Source organism: Calliphora vicina, chromosome 2, assembly GCF_958450345.1.
Source record: "Calliphora vicina chromosome 2, idCalVici1.1, whole genome shotgun sequence".
Lineage (NCBI taxonomy): Eukaryota > Metazoa > Arthropoda > Insecta > Diptera > Calliphoridae > Calliphora > Calliphora vicina.
In genome coordinates, this window is record NC_088781.1 from 96559489 (window position 1) to 96580928 (window position 21440).

Here is a 21440-nt window from a genome sequence, read left to right on the forward strand (position 1 = left end):
TTCATTGCCTTGCGTATTTTGTTTTTGTTTTTTCTTTTGGTGTTCTGTTTCGTTTGGCGTTGTTGTTGTTTTTTGTGTTCTTGATAAATTTAGGATGCTGTAAGCTGAAAGTGGGCAATGTACATACATATATACTAATTATAAAAATAATAATGCATCCACAACAAAGGTGAAGGGTATATAAGATTCGGCATAGCCGAATATAGCACTCTTACTTGTTTTTTTTCACTCTGTTCACCCAAAACATAGGCAATCTCATAAGCATTTATCGGATCCCATAAGTCAAAGTGAAGTTACTTTTGTTAAGAGTCGTCTGATTGTTGTGTCTCAAGAAGCTCATTTCCCCGAATATTCCAGTTTAAAATCTGGATCTAATTTATCGCGTAAGAGTTCACTACTTGTTTTTAACCCCTTTATTGACTCAAATGGTTTTATGCGTGTTAACGGTAGACTTTCACAGTCTCCCACTTTGACTTATGATGAACGTTTTCCGAAATTATTACCCTATAATGGTCGATTTACCCGTCTCTACTTAGAAAACGTTCATAAGTATTCAATTCACGGAGAAAATTTTTTAAACTTAAGAATTTGGTACGTACGGTTGTCCACAACTGTAAAGAAGAAGCTAAGTCAGCAGATTATGGCTGCTCTACCCCCTGAAAGGACGACTCTAACGCATCCTTTTACACATACAGGACTTGAATTTTCAGGTCCTTTTGAAATAAAATCGTATATCGGCCGCGGCTGTCGCATAACAAAAGGATATGTTTTGGTATTTGTTTGTTTTGCCACCAAAGCCATCCATTTTGAGGCCACAAATGACATATCCACTGACTGTTTCTTAGGTGCATTTACTCGTTTCTTCTTCCGACGCGGTTGTCCTTCTCACATTTACTCGGATAAAGGAACTGCTTTCGTTGGTGCAGCTAACATTTTGAAAAGGGATCGAAATCAATTTTTAATTGACTTGAAATACCAGCTCATATTAGTGGAATGGCATTTTAAAACTCACTTAAAAAAGATTTCTAATGATCAACGTTTCACATTTGAAGAATTTTCGACAATGTTAGCAAGGATAGAGTCATGTTTGAACTCACGCCCACTTAGTCCAATGACTGATAGTCTATCGGACATTAACCCTTTGACTTCTGGACATTTTCTAGTAGGTAGCCCAATACTTTCTCCCCTGGGACCAGATTTGTCACAGGAATCTTTGACATATGCTAACAGATGGCGAAAGTTGTTAATTCTCCATCATTACTTTGCTCTTCGTTGGAAAAACGAATATTTGGTCGAACTCCACAAGCGCAACAAGTGGAAGTGTCCCCAAAAGGATTTTAAAATTAATGACTTTGTTTTCATACGGCAAGATAATTTGCCCCCAAATGAATGGAAGCTTGGTCGAATTGTAAGAGTGGCTGACGTTCGAACCGCCAGCGGTGTTTTAACGAGTTAAACTCATACTGCTTCCTAATCCTGAGCATAACTAATTAGTTTCTTTTTTTGTTCTTCTATTTATTAATTTTACATTTTATTGCAGGAACCATTTTTTGAGAAATCGTAGAATTTTTAGATAACAGCTGTTCATAAAGAGTGTTCGTCATAGCAAAATGTTGGCTTAATGCTTCTACTGTATCTTAATGGGGTTTAAAACCTCCACTAATATTTGGAACAAGCCATTCATCAAACAGAGATGTTATATTAAAATGTATTAAATTATTTTTAATTAATATTAAATTTCCGGTTTTTCCCGGGAAAGAAATAAATTTCCCGGGAATTCCCGGAACCCAAACCCTATGCACATCCCATACCATGTAGTATCTTGCGAATTGAAGCCGCTTTTCCTTACGCATTAAGTGGAGGCTTTTTTTGTAATTTCAGGTATTTAAGATACACACAGCTCTTAATTACTCTGCGTATTGATGACTTGAAAAGGATATGGCAGAATTATAAGCAATACTGACGATTTTTCTTTTCTCATTCGTAGATAAAGACAATGAAACCCTTCCTTTAAAATTGTTTCCATACCCCTCGGGGTCCTTGATGTAATTGTCGACAACTGTTGGGCTTCGTCCAATGTTTTTAGCTATTGCGCCGTTATAATATCCTTCAGAACGATAAACATCGATTTTAGTTTTTTACGATAGATTTAAAATTTTTTGTTTTGCCATTTTGACTCGTAAAATGATTAAGATGTAATAAATTGTAATAAACAAACGCTCGCTACAAAAAATCATCGCTTACTTTAAAAATAATAAAGTGCCTTTACCAAAAAAATAGCAATTTTTTTTTTTTATAAATTGCTGAAAAGAAGTTATTTAGTTAAGAAACTACTACTGTCATAATTTTTTTTTGATTTCTCAAGATGTCTAGCTTCCATTTCTATTTTAAAATTCTGCAATTGGTTAAAAATTGCAGAAGATACAGGCTGCTGAATATGGAATTTTAAGTGCCTTTAATTCCATTTTCCAAATCAAATTAAATTTTATCTCTTAACCACTCCGTTAATGAATTCATTATGAATTAATTCATAAGCTTAATATGTACTTCAAATGTGTGGGAACACATATTTAATATCTAAAATCTACTTGTTAAAACTTTTAATTTCAAATTTTGTATAATAATATTTTAATCATTTTTAGCTTTGAATTTTGAGTTTTTAAGTTTTTATAATTTTCAATAAATAATTTAGTTTTCTTTTAACTTTTCTAAATAAATGTTGTTTTATTAACTACATTTAATTGGTGACCTCGCGTTTTTTGAACATTTTCAAACTATATTTATTGAAATGTCTTCTCCTGAGAGAACAGCTTCAACAAGCAATATTGGAGATGCTCCAAGTGCATATATTGCTGCTTCAAGTATTCAAAAACTGCCACCTTTTTGGAAGGAGAATCCCAAGCTATGGTTTATGCAAATTGAGTCTATATTTGGAATTTCTGGTATTACACGAGATGAAACCAAGTTTCAGTATGTTATTGGGAATATTGATTCAAATTTTTTACCACATATTTCGGACATTTTGGAATCGCCTCCATCTGATGGCACCAGTAAGTACCAAGCTGTTAAGGATCGCTTAATTGGAACCTTTTCCGAATCTCAAGAGTCTAAACTTCGCCGACTTTTGAAAAGTCATCAACTAGGCGATCAGAAACCCTCTCATTTCCTTCAAATTATGAGAAATCTTGCTTCTGGTCAACTTAATGATTCATTACTCAAAACTCTTTTTTTGGAACAATTACCTGAAGATGTGAGATCAATTCTCGTTATTAGTCAAGTAAGTGATGTTAGTGCATTGGAACATCAAGCCGATAAAATTATGAGTCTACGTTCACCACAACTTTTTGAGATGAAATCAACTCCTCAAAATGCTGATATTTCCATGTTATGTCAAAAGATCGATGCATTAGAGAAGAAAGTTAACAGCTTTACTCGTAGTCGCAGTACTGAACGACAAAATCGAAACTCTTCAACATCTGGTAAGTCAAGAAATCGAAGCAAATCTCGAAATAAAGATTGGTGCTGGTACCACAACAGATTTGCTGAGAAGGCAACCAAATGCATCAAACCCTGTTCTTTTTCAAAAAATTAAAATCTCATCCGGATATTGCGACATTTTCGGATGATCAAGTTAACTCATGTCGCTTATTTGTAAAAGACAACGCATCGAAAAAATGTTTCCTTATTGATACTGGTGCAGATGTATCAGTCATCCCTCCGAGTTTTCACATTCCTATCAAATCGTCAAATCTGGGCATCAAAATTTTTGCTGCTAATGGTTCACAAATTCGTACTTTTGGTACTAAAATTCTACACCTGGACTTAGGACTTCGTAGAAATTTTTCGTGGAATTTTATAATTGCAGACGTGTCTAAACCCATAATAGGATCTGATTTCCTAAAATATTACCATCTTCTTCCAGATCTTAAGAGAAAAGCTTTGATAGATGGTACAACATTATTACATGTCTCCGGAAAGCTTTTAGAATCTTCGTCTCTGGGAATCAAAGTATTAGTTCATGATGACAGTGTGTACAACAAACTTTTATTGAACTATCCAGATGTCTATCAAGCTACAGCAATTCCCGGAATAAAAAGCAAACACAATATTTATCACCATATAGAAACAACTGGACCACCCGTTTTTGCTAAGGCTCGTCGTTTAGATCCTAATCGTCTTCAAATTGCCAAGAAAGATTTTGAATTTTTACTCCAGTTTGGTATTATTAGACCGTCAAAAAGCAATTGGTAGAACCCGCTTCATATGGTCCCTAAGAAAAATGGTGAGTGGAGATGTGTAGGTGATTATCGATTTTTAAATAAAATAACAGTGCCGGATCGGTATCCAATACCATTTATCACCGATGCCAATGCTAATATTGCTGGTTGCACTGTATTTTCAAAATTGGATCTTGTTCGTGCATTTTACCAGATTCCTGTTTATCCTGATGATATATCTAAAACCGCTGTTATAACCTTTTGGATTATACGAATTTCTTAAAATGCCATTCGGACTAAGGAATGCTGCTCAAAGCTTTCAAAGGTTAATGGACGAAGTTCTTCGTGGATTACCATTTGTCTTTGTTTACATTGATGATGTCCTTCTTTTTTCTAAATCAACAACTGAACATCTAGAGCACCTAAAAATAATTTTCGATCGATTTCAAGAATATGGAATTGTTGTAAATCAAGGTAAATGTAGTTTTGGTAAATACGAAATAGATTTTCTTGGATTCCACATATCGTCCGATGGTATTCTTCCCACTCAAAGCAAAATTGAAGCCATTCAAAACTTTCCTAAGCCAGAGTCAATCAAAGATTTAAGACGTTTTCTTGCTATGATCAACTTTTACAGACGCTTTCTTCCTCAAGCTGCCATAGAGCAAGCACCACTAAATAATCTTTTGAAAAACTCTGTTAAAAATGATAAACGTCCTGTTCCATGGTCTTCCCAAACTGAAGAAGCCTTTGAGAAATGTAAGTCAAGCCTTTCTAATTCTACATTATTATTTCATCCTATAAGTGATGCCGAATTAGTTGTAAAAGTTGATGCATCTGATTTTGCTATTGGCGCTGTGTTGGAACAAAAAGTTGGTAACGATTGGCAACCATTATCATTTTTTACAAAGAAATTAACGGATACTGAGAAACGGTATAGTACCTATGACCGCGAATTGTTGGCAATTTATGTTGCCATTAAATATTTCCGTGATTATGTTGAAGGTCGTGAATTTTCAGTACATACTGATCACAAACCTCTCATTTTTGCCTTTTCTCAAAAGCCTGAGAAAGCAAGTCCCCGCCAACTTCGACAATTAAACTTCATTGGTCAATTTACTACAAATTTTAAACATGTCAAGGGCACCGAGAACGTTGTAGCTGATGCTTTTTCGAGAATCGAATCAATATCTCTTCTTGATTATGATGAACTTTCAAAATTACAGAATAAAGATACGGAGCTTCAAAATCTTTTGAATTCCAACACGTCTCTCAACTTGCAATTAGTTTCCATTCCTGGTACTAAAACAAAAATATTTTGTGATGTATCCACCGATAAATTTCCTAGACCGTACATTCCAAAGGACTTAAGAAAATCAATATTTAATGGATTACATAATTTGTCTCATCCTGGCGCAAAAACATCAACCAAGCTCGTTACTGAACGATATATTTGGCCATTTATGAAACGCGATTGCAGATATTGGACGAAAATTTGTCAAGCTTGTCAAAAAGCAAAAATTTCTCGTCATACTAAAAGCCCTATAGGACATTTTCCTCTAGCTTCTCGCCGTTTCGCAGAAATTCATATTGATTTAGTTGGTCCCCTACTTCCATCAAATGGTCAACGATATTTACTAACTTGTGTCGATCGATTTTCACGTTGGATGGAAGCTTTTCCAATGCCAAACTGCTCATCAGACACAATATGTGAAACTTTTATGAATGGATGGATATCAAGATTTGGTTCACCTGATGTAATTCACACTGATAGAGGACGACAATTTACATCAAATAATTTCCGAAGTTTAACACAATTTTTGGGAACAAAAATCAAATTTTCAACATCATATCATCCCCAATCGAATGGTTTAGTTGAGCGGTTCCACAGAACATTAAAAGCTTCAATTTCCTGCCATGAGGAATCACAATAGACAAAAGTTTTACCATTGGTTTTGTTGGGACTACGTGCATCAGTAAAGGATTCAATACATTGCTCTCCAGCAGAAATAGTTTATGGTGAAATTCTTCAACTTCCTGGACAATTCTTTGGCAAGACTACATCCTTAATCAACAGTACTGATTTTGTAGCACAACTGCAAACAATTATCTCAAGAATCAAACCAACATCCAGTTCTAACAACACCAAACCATCTGTTTTTGTCAACAAGGATTTACAAGAATGTACTCATATCTGGATAAGGAATGATATCATTTTAAAACCACTTCAACAAAAGTTTCATGGTCCTTATAAAGTTATTGCAAAGTTTGACAAATATTTTACCCTTCAAATAGGAAACAAGATCGATAACGTATCAATTTAAATCGATCGTTTAAAACCTGCTTTTTTAGAAATTGAATGTAATGATGTTCAGGGTAATAAGAATGATAATGTTGCAGATATTACTTATAAACGAGAATTAAAAACAGTATCGTTTTCACTAGGAGGGGAATAATGTGGGAACACATATTTAATATCTAAAATCTACTTGTTAAAACTTTTAATTTCAAATTTTGTATAATAATATTTTAATCATTTTTAGCTTTGAATTTTGAGTTTTTAAGTTTTTATAATTTTCAATAAATAATTTAGTTTTCTTTTAACTTTTCTAAATAAATGTTGTTTTATTAACTACAAATGTATTGAATTCATTCCTTTGAAAATTCATTCTTTATTGAATTAATTTAAATCCATTACTAAATAGTTTTAAAAATGTGCATGATTAAATTTTTCATCAATTCAAATCTATTAAAAAACGGTTTAAGTAATTTTTTTCAATTCATTTTGTAAATTATTAAAAACAAAACTGAATGAAAAAATAAGTAAGAGAGCTATATTCGGCTGTGCCGAATCTTATATACCCTTCACCAAATTATACTTCAAAATACAAATTTTAAATATTATTAGTAAACAACATTTTTTTTGCAAAGTTTTTTTAATTTTTTGAAAAAAATTTTCTTTGAATTATTTTAAATTTTTTTTTTAATTTAAAAAAAAATCGGGTTAAAACATATTTTTCTTATATACGTCGTTGCAAAGGTCTTTGAAATATCTATCATTCGATACCCATATTGTCTATATTAATGACTTAGTAATCCAGATATAGGTCAAAAATCGAGGATTTTAAATAGGAAACTTCTCGAAAGCATGTCTGACAGAATTATTGAAGATTTGGATCCCGAAGATATCTGGGGTCTTCAGAAAATTGATTTCAACAGACAGACGGACATGGCTTAATCGATTCCGCTATCTATAAGGATCCAGAATATATATACTTTATAGGGTCGGAAAATTATATTGTGGAAATTACAAACGGAATGACAAACTTTTATATAACCTTCTCACGAAGGTGCAATGCTTATACACTATTGTTTTATTGAGGGGAAGATATTTGAATACAATTCATTCAAAGGTTGAATGAATTCTGTTATGAATTAATGTAATGTATTCTCTTTTAATAAAAGACTTTGAATGAAGGTAGAGTTTTTATTGAATGAATGATTGACATTTTTTAATTCCTCATTAGGTTTTTAGTGAAATAAGATCAAATGGAATTAATTATTTCAAAGCTCTGATATCGGTCAAGTGACCATACTTTGGTACTTCACAAATGCCAAATCTGACAGTTGTCGCTATTTATAAAATTTATAGGATCTACGTATAGGGTGATACATTTTGGGCCACCAGCTTCTTATCACTTGGTTTTTAAATATTCCCCCATTTTATATTACAAATGTTTATTAACAAGGTAATTTAAACTGGTGTAACAATATTTATTTGTGTATAATTTAAATCATAAAAAGATTCTAATCAATTATGGTATGTGAAAATAAATGGTAATCCAATTTATAACAATACATTACAAAATGTGTTAAATAAAATGAGTAAAAATGTATGCCCGAACTAATCATTATTGTTTAGCTGCTCTTCTCCTGGTCACCGGTGTTGTTGGTGTAGGCGTTGGAGGCTTTGCAATCTGTCAAAAAGAAAGTGAAAATAGTTGAAATATTGATTGGATTATTGTTGTATCTTAAATACGTACAGATCTAATTGGTTTTGGTGTCAGAGCATTGGCAGGTGGGGGATCTCTAGGCTGAGGTCCATCTGCATCGCCTACAACAACAACAGCTACTGGTCTTTGTTCACTTGACATACGTTCCGTACTGCCGCTTCGTGATGTCGAACCTGAACGTTTGAACATGCCCGATAGACGGCCACGTAAATCCTTTTTACTGGCCCTCATGTCACTGGCCACACTTATATCAGAGTCCGATCCTTGAATCTTAATTTAGAAAACATTTTGTTAAGACCATCAATTAATGCCGATTAGCTGCCACTTACAGATATTTCACTTTCGGAATTGCGTCCACTCTTGGTGAGACTTCTCAACTTTCCCATAAGTCCCTTCTTCTTCTTACGTGGACCACGTGGAATATCACTTTGAGTTGAACCGCCCGATAATCGGGAATCCAAACGTGAATCATAGCTTGAATCACGCACCATACCTCCCAATTCGGAATCAATAGATTGCATTGACGAAACACTGCCATCATCCTGACGCCAAATATTCTACATAAAAAATATTAAAATTAAGATTAATTCCATAATTTTATTATACTCATTATGTACCTGATCTTGTTGTATTGAGTGATCCAGTGATAGACTTTTTCTTATTAGACTGCCATTATGACCGGAACGTGATAATTTGGAACCATTTCGATGAGAGCCCCCTGCACTTGCCACAGAACTTTGACTACCATGCGGATCATTCTCTTGAGAAGCAGCTCTTCGCAAATTACCACGTCTCATACGATTACGCTCATGCTCCTCTTCGTTAATACGTTGGAATTTACGCAATTCATCAGAGGCTTCGGCTAAACGTGCTAGAACGCTGCCAACATGTGATGTATTCATAGACGGGGAAGGACTGCGAGATCTTTTTGTGGATATTGGTTCTGGTCTTAAATCATTAGGTGTAGCTGGCACTCTTCCTCCCATTAAATCTGGAGCTATTTTTACCAACTCATCAACTGTGTGCAATAGTGCACCAAGCTTTCGATCACCACCTTCTTGTTCCATGCGCCGTTTAACCAACTCCTTTTCATAACGCTCTCGCTCTCTTCGTAACTTCTCATTTGATGTTCGGAGTTTAGCGTGAACATCACGCAACTCTAATAAATCGCACTGTAATTCAGCGATTTTTCTGCGACCCTCTTCCATTTCCTCTTCATTGGTACGTTTCAATTGATCCTGACGACGTTTTGACTCCAAACGTTCCTTATCACGTTCACGCTCCACTTCGAATAGAGTTTGACGTAAGTCTCTGGCCAGCGTTGAAGTCTCTTGTAATAATCTCTGTTGATCTTCACGTTCTTTCTGCCATGACAGCTCAAGTTTGGTCTTCATACCAGGAATTTTGGTGCGGCCAGAGCCGATTACTCTTTCCTCTTCAAATTCATTAAGTTTCGATTGCATTTCGGATATTTTTATCTCATTTGCACTACGCTCCGAAACCAATTCAGTCTTGACTTTGCTAGCTTCCAAACGAGCATCTACTAGCTGATCTTCCAAACAACCAATCTGAAATATTTCACACAAAGTAAATTACTGCTCAAGTATGTAGTATATTAAATATTATATGAATACGAAATAGTTGCCGATCTAATAAGCTTTTGTTCAAAACGTTGATACTGACAGAAATAAATCAAGTATATTAACATTATAAGATGAATTCTGAATTTGTTAAATGTTCTTTTATGTTTTATTTATTTATTGAATGTGCTTTTTTACAGGCCTAACAATAAGTTTTTTTTATTTGTTCTAGGGACAAATGTATAGGGGACACGAAATATAGCAATAAACTTGGGCAGATGTTTACCTCTGGGATTCATTAATTGAGAAACCCAGTACAAAATTTATCAAACAAAAAACGTAGTGTATAATGTATGGAACTTAGAGCTAAGTCTCCAACTGGATATTTTCCATTATCAAATTCTTTTAATAAAATTATGTTGTAGAAGAGATTTCAACGTTTGACTCACCTGTTGTTCCAAATAAGCAATTTTACTCTTATCGTCTTCATCGCTGCTGTGCATTGAACCTCTACTTTGTCTGCCAGTATTGTTAGCCTTAAGATCTCCAATTTTCTTTTGGGCCGACTCCAACATTTGCTTGAACGCATCACGATCCTTTTTGAAACGTTCACATTGACGCTGCAAGCAAAATTAGTTATAATATCATTGTTGACTACTATACATACGAATGAAATACAAACATGCATTGAGGTCAGCTCTCCACTTAATGTTTTAACCTGCTGTTCATATCGTAGACGTGTTGATGCCACTTCCGACTTCAATTGCATTTCGGAATTTTCCAATCTATAAAAACCGATAATTAAATATGTACAAATTTAAATTAATTTATATTTACTAACTTTATTTTTAATGATTTGATTTCATTTTCCAAACTGACACTGTGACCGTTAATGGACGATTGAGCCTGTTCGATACGACTGAAATCGTTCAATTTTCGGTTCAACTCATCGCCTTCCTTTCTCAGTTGGAACACCAAATCGATGTTCATTTCATTCTCCCTTCTTAGACGTTCATACTCTTGGGTCTTTTCGTCCAACTTGTTTTGCAGCATTGTCTTTTCATATTCTGAATGTCCGCTCTTGAGGGTTTTTGTTTCCAATTCCTGTATCTTCTTTTGAGCATCATTTAACTTTTTAGCCAATTCTGAACGATTGACACGAATTGTTTCCAACTCGGATATTTTCTGTTTGGCATTGTTCAGTTCAGTTTGAAGATTATTTTTTTCGGTCGATAGCTGAGCTCTCATCAGAATCGTTTCTTCGGACATCTTCTCCCATTGGGCATTTAGGTCATTGTAACGTTTTGATTCCTTATCTAGGGTTTCATGTAACTCTTCTAGTTGTTTTTTGAGATCCTGTACCTGCTTGGTATCCGTTTTTGAAGATTTAGTTTTAAGTTCTTTGATTTCGTTTTCCAGATTGGTTTTAATTTTTTCGGCAGCTTTGCGTGCCTGCGTTAGTTCGTTATCCTTTTGTGACAGTTTTCCTTCTAGTTTTTCACGTTCCTTGTGTTCTTTTTCATAATCCTTTTCCAATTTGGAAAGCTTTTCCTTTTCAGATTTCGTTTGCTGTTCTAATGATGCCTTGCTTGATTCAGATTTCTTGATCTGCAAAAAGATTATGGGAATAATTAAGTGAATATTAATGTAAAATGTTTATCGAGTTTACCAAATTATCTTGTTTCTTGATTTTGTCTTCAAGTTCCTTGATCTTTGAGTTCAATTGTTTGGATTCCTCCTCGGTCTTTTTAAGCTGTTTCTCCAAATCTTGTACCTTTGGAGTGGATGATGATTTCAGTTTTTCTGTAAGTTTATTTCAAAAATTAAAGAGTTTTGAAAATGTTTAGGTGTAATAAGTTCAATACTTACGCAAATCTGTTTCGGCTTGATTAAGCTTGGTTTTATATTCTCTCAACTCATTTTCCAGCGATTTTTTCTCACCTTCCAAAGCCTTTACAGTATGAGCCCCACTATTGGCAACAATAGCCCTCATTTCACTTATTTCATCATCCAACTCTTCAACCCATTTTTTTAACTGATTTTTCGGCGTTAAATCTGTTATACGTACAGTTGTTCTCGGTGGCAGTTTTTCATTAGCTTCTTGTAAAATACGTTTCAGTTTCGTTTGAAGAACATCTCGCTCTTCCTCGACGCTAGTAAGTGTCTCTTTAAGTTTTGCCAGCTCCTGCGTGTTTCCATTCTTCTCAGTTGAAGATTGTTTACGCAATGCTTGCAATTGCAAACGCTTGACCTCTTTTTGTACGCGTTCGTTTTCTGTTTCTAAAGCTGTAATTTTAGAACGTAAGACGATTGCTTCTTGTTCGACCATTTCCAACTGCCGTTTAGAATTTGCTCCGGTCTGAGCGGAAGCAGCCGCTTGTAACCTTTCAATGTGTTTATCTTTTTCGGATATGCTCTTTCTTAGCTGTTCGAGTTCATCGTTTAAGGCTTTCAGTCTCTTCTCCGATGAATTATTACCCCAAGACCCTAATGTATTTCGTTTATCTGCAGAAGTTGATAGCTTATCCTGAAGTTCTCGAACTTGCTTTTTAGACTCTGAATTTTGTTTTTCCAATTCTTCAACCTTGTGACGGAGTATGGAAGCCTCTTGTTCATTAAGCTCCAAGAGAATGCGCAACTCAGCCGGATCATCTTCATCGGATATGCCCTCGTCACGTTCAGCTTGTACCTCAGGAGCTAAACGATGGGGCGTAGGACTGAGCTTGCGTGCTGTTTTTATACGATTTTTTTTATTGGATAAAAGGAAATGTTAGTAGTGTTTTCAATTAAACTGAATTTTCATTAACTTTAACATGCACAAAATAACAGGTGTGATGCTTTAACGCTTATTAGAGGACAATGAGATTCAATTTTTCGAAAACCCAATTTAATTTATATGAGCAGCTGTAAAAAAATGGCAATGTAACATTTTAGTTGATATTATTTTGGAATAGCCGGGAAGGGATTAAATGAAGTAACGTACATATATTAGTGAAAGCATTTGTTAAATGTTTTATGGAAAGTCTTCCAACTCTAGAATTTCAGAGTGTAATTAAAATTTATTTAAAAATTCAAACATTTTTCGAGTTCGAAAGCTTTCCATGTCATGTCATAGCAGCTATCTTCTACTTTTGGAAAACATAATTATTTTAAACTTATCATACTTCTAGAGCGTGTTGCCATTTTTTTCAACTGCATCATTAGAGAATCATTTTCATCCTCCATACGGGCAACTTTTTTCCTTAAATTTTCAGCCTGTAAAATTAAACAGAAAAATAAAACTCTTTTAGCCAATAACAATTAACAGGTGCTACACAAAACAATTAAATTTCGTTGTACCAATTGTTCTAAATGGTGGTTTGATATAAGCTGCTAAATATAAACAAATAAGAGTGTAACCTTCACATAAATTTTATGGTTTTGCATCTATATTTATACAGACAATATTGTAATCTCACGATATAAAATTCAACATTTAAATCAGCATGTATCAATAATTAAGACATTAACAATTCCAAAAAATAAATGATAAATCACATAAAGACTCGAAAATATAACTATCGAGTCAATACAAACTGCATTTTGCGGTGTTTTTTGTATGATTTCGAGGAGGGTGGGTAATAACCAGAGATGAAAAAACACTAACATTCCGTATTCGCTACAAAATGTACGAAATCCCAGCAGTTTTAAAAGCGCCAACTGGAAACCTTAAACTAGCTATATTACTACTTGTACATAACACACTTCGCTATGGCTGCTAAATTGGTAGTTAAATGGTTATCATTTGCACTACATTATACTACTACAAACTGCCGAAGCTTATACAATAATAACCCTGCAGTTCATTGAACTAGTTCCGCTACGTCGAATTAGTTTGCCACCGAGAACTTCTACTCATGAATTTTCAACCCATGAGCAACGTTATTGACTGCTGAATTTAACATGGGAATGTCATTCGTACACTCTGCATAAAACTTCGCTATTAAATAAAATCTTCTTATATATAAATATGATTTAAAATCGACAAAATCGGCCCACAAATGGCTGAGATATAAGGAAAAAACCGGGACAACCTCGATTTTTGCCCTATTTTTGACCTATATCTGGATTACTAAATCATTAATATAGACAGTATGGATATCTAATGATAGATATTTCAAAGTCCAATGCAACGATCTATATAAGGCTATAGAAAGTTGGTCCTACAATGGGTCAAAATCGGGAAAAACATTTTTTAACCCGAATTTTTATTTTCTTCAATAAATTTTTTTGTCATAAATTCTTTTTCCAACTAATTTTTTATTTTAAAATTAAAAAAACAATTTTTAAAAACAATTTAAAAAAAAAATAATTTTTAAAAAAATATTATTTTAAGTATAATTTGTATTAAAAATAATTTTCCAATATTGATGAAACATATATGGTTTAAAAGGTTCTTTTCTCTAGATATGCGCAATAAAAGTGGTAAAAAGCGGTTTAAAAGTGATCGAATTTCCATCGGGCGATCCTAGTAGTACTAATACTGTTGAATTTGAGAAAAAAAAATATACAAAATTTCAGAGTTCGGGATTGAACTCATAACCTCTCCTTTTATAATCAAATGCGCTAATCCCTAAGCCACAGAGCACTTATGAGTCCACTCTCAATTTTTGATTTCCATCATCAGAGAGAACGAAAATACCAACTGCCACATTCAGGTCATCGAAGTGGTATATTTTAGAGTATTTTATTTTACTTGTAATTATTTTCAAAGGCTTTGTTTTTGTTACTGAACATGATTGGTTTTGCAATTATTTCTATATTTTATATCTCTATAATAAAATTTTACTCTATTATGAACTGTTACATGAAACCAAAAAAAAGGAACAAAATCTTCTAAAAATGTTTGTCTACTATAACAGTTGATATTCTGAAATCCGCGTGAAGTAGCTATTTATATATAACACTACACATGTGATTATTTAAAGTCCATTCTTCATGCTTTATGCCGAATTCATTATGCAGTAAAGAGGCCTTCCAAAAGGCCATATATTGCAGACACAAGGTAACCCAGCCGCATTGCAAAATCATTTCTATTTTACACAGCGAGTCATTGGGAGTCAAGGCTTTGCATACTCACTTCTGTTACAGAGCTGTGTGAAAGTTTTTAGAAGGAGATACAAAGCTCTTCTGATAGAAGGCAGAGTGGAATGAATATCGTATGTTATATAATGTGTAAACAGGTCTTTTAGAAGGCTTACAAATTTAAGCCCTAAGAATTTTTCCCTCTGGGCAATGTGTTTATTCAATGTACAGTACGAATAGTTACAGCATTTTCGAACTCTGGTGATAACTCGAACATTTTTCAACCGATGTTTCACTTTACAACTCATTGCATTTGAGATCCGATGTGGCATACTAATCCAATCTACTCTCAGTAGTTTTCATATAATCATCGAAATCCGAAAAAGTTAAACAGAAAGTTTACTATATATATGTATAGTGGTATAATGAACATTGGTGTTGAAAATCATCTGAAGGAATATGCCCACAGAAAAATAATTCCGGATTTTTTCTCGAATCAATAAACAGTGTTAAAAATTATAAATATATAAAATTTGTGAAGGTTACAAGGGACATCACCAACAATTAGTTGTAAATTACATATAAAAAAATATATTAAAAGGAAAGAACACTACAAATCGATCAAGTCCAATAATTAAAAACTTTGTACCTGCCCCAGCACCAGATTTAAGGGCATTTGATATTAGACTTGGAAATAAAAATGAAGATGAAGCAGATCTGCCGGACACAGACGGTAAAATAGCAGCAAATGGTGAATTTTCGCGATTATTGCAACGCAAAAAAATGTCTGGCATATTAATAATATCCTCGTTCTTTTTAGGCATAACTTCCAATTCAATACTTTCCAATGTTTGAGTACTTTCATCATAAAAGTTCTTTGACTCAATGTATGAATCTGTCTGGATACATTCATCTTCCATTTCTTTACAATTTCTGACAAAACTGGCTTGTGAGCATATTGCATTTCCATTATCATTTGGACCAGACTCCATATTCATAGCGCATATTTCCGAAAATAATTTTACTTCAAATTCGGTTTGAGTTGATCTTGGAAATTTTAAAATTTCATAAAATTCCTGAGTTTGAATTCCTTGATTTATCAAGGATTTATTAGCATGTGTTCTAAGTTCACTTAACTTTTGTAGATTTGAAGAGAAAATATTTAATGCTGAAAAGTTCAAACAAAATTCTGTTAAATAAATCAAGCTTTAGACACTTACTTCTTCTTCGGCAAATTTAAGTTGATCCTTAAGATCCGATTCTCTTTCGACAGAGTCCTGTAAATCTCTAAGCAACTGTTGAGGATCTTCTTGTGAACCACCACGAGTAAGAGATTCTCTGGTGAACTTGGCATCAGCAGAGGTAGATTTACCCAAAACTCCAAGCATGGGAGCTTTCTTCTTGCCGGGATTACGTAAATCTTCAGCTTCGATCTAGAATACAAGTTATATTTAAAGAAGTTTGGATTGTCAATTAATCAACATTTTCATTAAGGTTATGTGAAATGTTAAATAACTGTTGATCACTTGTTTAGATATAACTTATGGATGAACATAACTTTTATACCTGTAATTTTTTGGAAAGTTCCTGCGAAAATCTTAACTCGTCTTCCAATTGTTTAATTCTGGCGGTTAGCTCCGCGTTACCACTATTCTGACGTTCTTGTTCCAAAGTCTCTATTTTACGTTCGCATTTCTTTAATTTAAAACTTAAAATTCGACAATTCTTGGTAGTCTTTTCAAGATCCTTTTGCAAGCTTGTCTTAGCTTTCACATCATCATCTCGGAAGGTGTCCTGCAGTTCGTCCATTTCAGCATGCAGGTTCATAATTTCCTTTTTGGCCTCTTGGTTCTCTTCCATCAATTCCTCGCAGATTTGTTCGGCAGCCTGTAATTTACGTCTCAGTTCATGCTCTGCACTTTTCGGGTTGTTTTCGATCTCCTTCATACGATTGTTTAGTTTTCGTTTCTCATCCGTGATCTTTTCGAGTTGGTCCTTAAGTTCGTTGACTTTTTGCTGCAACATAATAGCTTCAGAGGCAGCTGTTCGATTTGGAGCCGTTTCCATTGAAGCTAAACGTCTTAATAGAATATCACTTTTTTCACGTTCAGCTTTTTCTGCGCGAGTTTTCATCGCATCAAGTTCTTTACGTAAATTTGCCATTTCTTCCAAGTGTTCGCGGTCTAACTGGTGGCCAGCATAGGGAGTTTCGGTTGTTAATGACATGTTGTCCATCTGTTGTTTCTTGTTATTGAAACTGTTTTCTTTTATATTCAGCATAAATTGTACATCTTGAGCCGCCTGAGCAGCTTTCTGGCGTTCGTTTTCTTTTTTTCGTGTCGCTGAGGACGAGGTTGCAGCCGATGTCGTGGTATTGGATGTAGAGGAAGTCGTTGTTTTTAATTTCGTTGGTACTGTTTTAGGTGGAGTAGGTGGTAATGTTGAATGGGTTTCATTAACAGGTGCGGAAGTTGGTCGAGTATGGCTTGATGAGGAACTTGAAGTGTTTGAACTTGAAGTTTTCTTTGGTGGCAATGATAGATGTTTTGTGGCATCTGCAGTACTATTTGATAACGCAGTTTTTGTACGTTCAGGTCGATCTGGAGGAGGTTTACTATCTGCACCACTGATATCCCTAACGATCATTGAATATGTTAGTGTTGTACAAGAATTTTCTTTATTGTTTATAATTAATGATACTTACTGTTCTTGTTTTCGAGGCACTGATCGTTCACGACTTGATTCTCTGGAATTTTGACTACGTTGCTTTTTCAGCAAATTCATTTTTCTCACCCGCTCAGCCAAACTGTCTGTTGAGAGAATGATCAAGTCATCTGGAATATTTTTGGAAGACGATGATGCTGAAGAATTCGGTGTCAGAGAATTTTCCACCTAAAATAGATTAGCAATTTATAGTTGCGGTCAGAATTCTTAAATATTCATTAATATAAACATATAAAGTATTATTGACCCAATATTTATTTTTATAAAAAAATATGAAACTATTAAAGATTTTATAAAAAATTAAATGAATATAATTAATACCGGAAATGTTTTGTAGTTTTTAAAGGTATACCAAGATATATGCATTTACCATCTACAGTGTAAAATTTTATCTTATCATTTTGAAAAATCTTGATATTGTACATACTATTTGCATTAGACCGTCTCACTTTCCATTTTTTTTTCGAAATTCCTTCACTAACATCGATTTTCTTCCGAATTTAAAGACTTTCGCAATTATATTTATCCACGCCCACTATTCTAATGCCGTCCGTTTTCAGACAAATAAATCGTGCAAAAGCCCAGCCTTTTAGCCGTCTATAGACGGGAGGTTCCACGCCAATTATTGCTAGTTTGTCCTAAATATTCATATGGATAGTAAAGTAATTCGTACAAATTACTTTATCTTTTTATAATTTATCTATTATACGAATTTTAGTATTTACTTCGTATGGGAGGTTCAACGTCCACTATTGGTATGATGCTCGTTATTCGTCTAATGATTTATATCCTAAATTACTTGTACGAAGTTTAAAGGTTCTAGATATCATATTTTTCCAGATATACCATCTTTATTATTTACTTTATATGGAAGGTGCCACGCCCACTAATTTTAAAATGCCCATGTTTAACATATTAAAATATGTACGACAATAATACTCATACGAAGTTTCAAGATTCTAGCTGTTATAATTTCCCAGATATTCTAATTTTAGTATTTACTTTATATGGTAATCCTACCATTTTTCTTCTAAATATTTATATGGACGACAAAGGTTTTCATGGACTCTGTCTGCTATAGTTTCACAGTTATACGAATTTTAGTATTTACTTTATATGGAAAGTACAGAGCGGATCGGCTTAACCGACTCTTAGGCGTTCGGCGCTGGTCTCTGCTTGTTGGTTACTAGTATTATTTTAGGACATTTTTTGCTTAAAAGGCAATAACAACATTTCCAAACCATTGTGAATTATTATGACTGATAGCAGACCTTATGAATTGACCAAATATGTATTCTGAACCATCCTATTTAAAATTCAAAAGACATGAAATAGCAGAAACCCGTTTTTAAATTGATATATGTACGTTTCTTTACTAAGGCCCAATGCATAAATAAATATTGTTACGTTTTAACCTTTTCAAAACGTTGGTTTATTTCATTTAAATAAACCGGATACTTTTGATTGCAAATAAAAGCCATTTAGTAGTTTGAAAATTGTAACAACTCTTTATTTATTTAAAATGTACAACAACAGAATTAAATAGTCACCCAATGTTTTTTATACACGTTTATAAATTCGCAGAAATACAGACACACTTTATAATGTACACGAATTCACTTGAAAAACACATCACTCAGTTGATGTTTGTTCGAAAAGCGTCTCTGATAAACTCACTAACGACTGCAACCTCTGCCACTATTTATAACACTGCCATCTGCACTCTAGATTGTCCTTTAACTGTCTAGAGCTTTCTAATACATAAGCCATCAGTGGTGTACTTTCTACAATGTTCTTTAACTGAATATTCGAATAAGAATATACGCTCGCAGCAAACAGCGTTGCCATACTTACGATCAATGGTCAATTGAAAGCTTTTATTCAATGTTAATAATGCCCACAGATATGTTAAAGATTGGGCACTGCTATTTGAAAGCATTATGCCACTTTAAATCAGCCGTTAAAATCGTTATATTTGAATTCAATACAATTTCGTAACACTGCCCCCCTTAAGCCTGTTCGTCCCGAATAGTCATAGATTCACTTCTCCACTAGGCAGCTAGTCGTTCTAGATGTACGACCTTCATTTTAGATCTCGGGCTCATTTCTTTCTGTATTCTGTACACCACGTCGTTTAATTTCTTAATCACCTTGTATGGTCCATCCCAATGGGTTTGTAGTTAGGGAGACAGTCCTTTCTTGCGTTGTGGGTTATACAGCAGTACAAGTTGGCCTTCATTAAATCCCTCAGAATTCACTGCTCGATCGTATCTGGCTTTCATTTTGACGCTGGTCATTTTTATTCGTCTGCGTACGAATTCGTTAAGGTCGTTTTGCTCTTGGGAAGTGTTTTCATTATTTGATGAGGGCTTAATACCGAATTAAAAACCGAATTAAAATTTTGGTATGTGTTCATCCCAGTCCTTCTGGTGTGCACTGACCACTTTTCTTAAATATTCCTCCAGGGTGCGATTGAATCTTTCGACCATGCCATCAGATTGAGGATGCAGTGGCGTTGTTCTGGTTTTTCTTATTCCGTATAAATCGCACATTTCCTTGAATACGGCGGATTCAAAATTTCTACCCTGATCCGAGTACAACTCCAGTGGAACACCATAGCGACACACCTAGTGGTTCACAAATACGCTTATAACCGTTTTAGCTTCCTGATTGGGTATTGCATATACCTCTGGCCATTTGGTGAAATAATTCATAACCACTAGAACGTAGCGGTTTCTAGCATCACTGACAGGGAAAGGGCCTGCTACATCCATCGCAATCCGCTCGAATGGCGCACCTGAGTTATACTGCTGAAGTTGTCAACGACTTCTTCTTACTGGGCCCTTCGCTGCTATGCATTGTGGACAATTGGCTACCCAATCGGCTACTGCTTGCTGACAATCCACCCAATAAAAACGTTGTTTTAGCTTCTCTAAGGTTTTTGTCACACCAAGATGACTACCACTGGTACCGTCATGAAACTCTTTCATTACTTCCTTTATTTTAGAGGATGGTACAACAATTAGATTTGCCACTGTTTTACCCTCAGAACTTTCCAATATGCGGAATAAGCAGCCATTTAACAATTGTAAACTATTCCATAGGGCCCTATATGATTTCATCAGTGAACTTTCGGTCGATATTTCATTGCGGGCTGGCCTTCTTCTTTTGCCGATATTATTTTTGATAGTATGGGGTCATTTGTCTGCAATACAGACCAATATGCACTGGACTCTATATGCATTAGTCGAACGTCAATGACACATTCCTTTTTCTCGGCTTTTGCGCAATTCTTGCATTCCACGTTGCAAGGCCGTCTTGAGAGCTCGTCCGCATTGCCGTGTTTCAAACCCTTCCGGTGCTCGACGCAAAAATCATAGCTCTGAAGCCGCTCAATCCAACGAGCCAGTTGCTCTTCAGGTTGTTTAAATTGCAACAACCACCTGAGGGCAGAATGATCGGTTCTCAGTTGGAAGTGCAGACCATACAAATACTTGTGGAAATGCTTCACACACTCTAATACTGCTAGGAGTTCACGTCGCGTTACGCAGTAATTTCTCTCAGGCTTGGAAAGTATTCGGCTGTAGTAGCCTATGACCTTTTCCGTCCCGTTGATCACCTGCGAAAGCACACCGACTATTCCGTATCCACTCGCATCGCTGTCTAGCACAAAATTCACCCCTGGGATGGGATATGCCAAAATTGGTGCTGTACACAACAATTCCTTTAACTGAAGGAATGCCTGTTCTTGAGATTCACTCTACAGGAACGCTCGCGACTTCTGCGTTAGCTCATGTAGGCTTGCGGCAACACTGGCAAAATTCGGTACAAATCGTCGGTAG

The 21440-nt window shown here is 34.7% G+C and overlaps 1 protein-coding gene across 2 annotated transcripts in view; it reads right to left on the bottom strand.

Moving 5' to 3' along the window:
* Positions 1-7970: 7970 nt before the first annotated feature.
* Positions 7971-21440, bottom strand: part of LOC135949962 (golgin subfamily A member 4) — a 45710-nt gene continuing 32240 nt past the window's right edge. For both annotated transcript variants that reach the window (XM_065499422.1, XM_065499421.1), the window contains exons 5-17: positions 17579-17766; positions 16441-17509; positions 16095-16307; positions 12975-13065; positions 11680-12540; positions 11480-11613; positions 10652-11418; positions 10493-10595; positions 10260-10430; positions 8848-9798; positions 8560-8787; positions 8261-8500; positions 7971-8194 (exon numbers count right to left, since the gene is read on the bottom strand). In XM_065499422.1, the coding sequence (XP_065355494.1) occupies positions 8129-8194; positions 8261-8500; positions 8560-8787; positions 8848-9798; positions 10260-10430; positions 10493-10595; positions 10652-11418; positions 11480-11613; positions 11680-12540; positions 12975-13065; positions 16095-16307; positions 16441-17509; positions 17579-17766 (5082 nt within the window). In that variant the 3' untranslated portion in view covers positions 7971-8128. The remainder of the gene's footprint in view (positions 8195-8260; positions 8501-8559; positions 8788-8847; positions 9799-10259; positions 10431-10492; positions 10596-10651; positions 11419-11479; positions 11614-11679; positions 12541-12974; positions 13066-16094; positions 16308-16440; positions 17510-17578; positions 17767-21440) is intronic.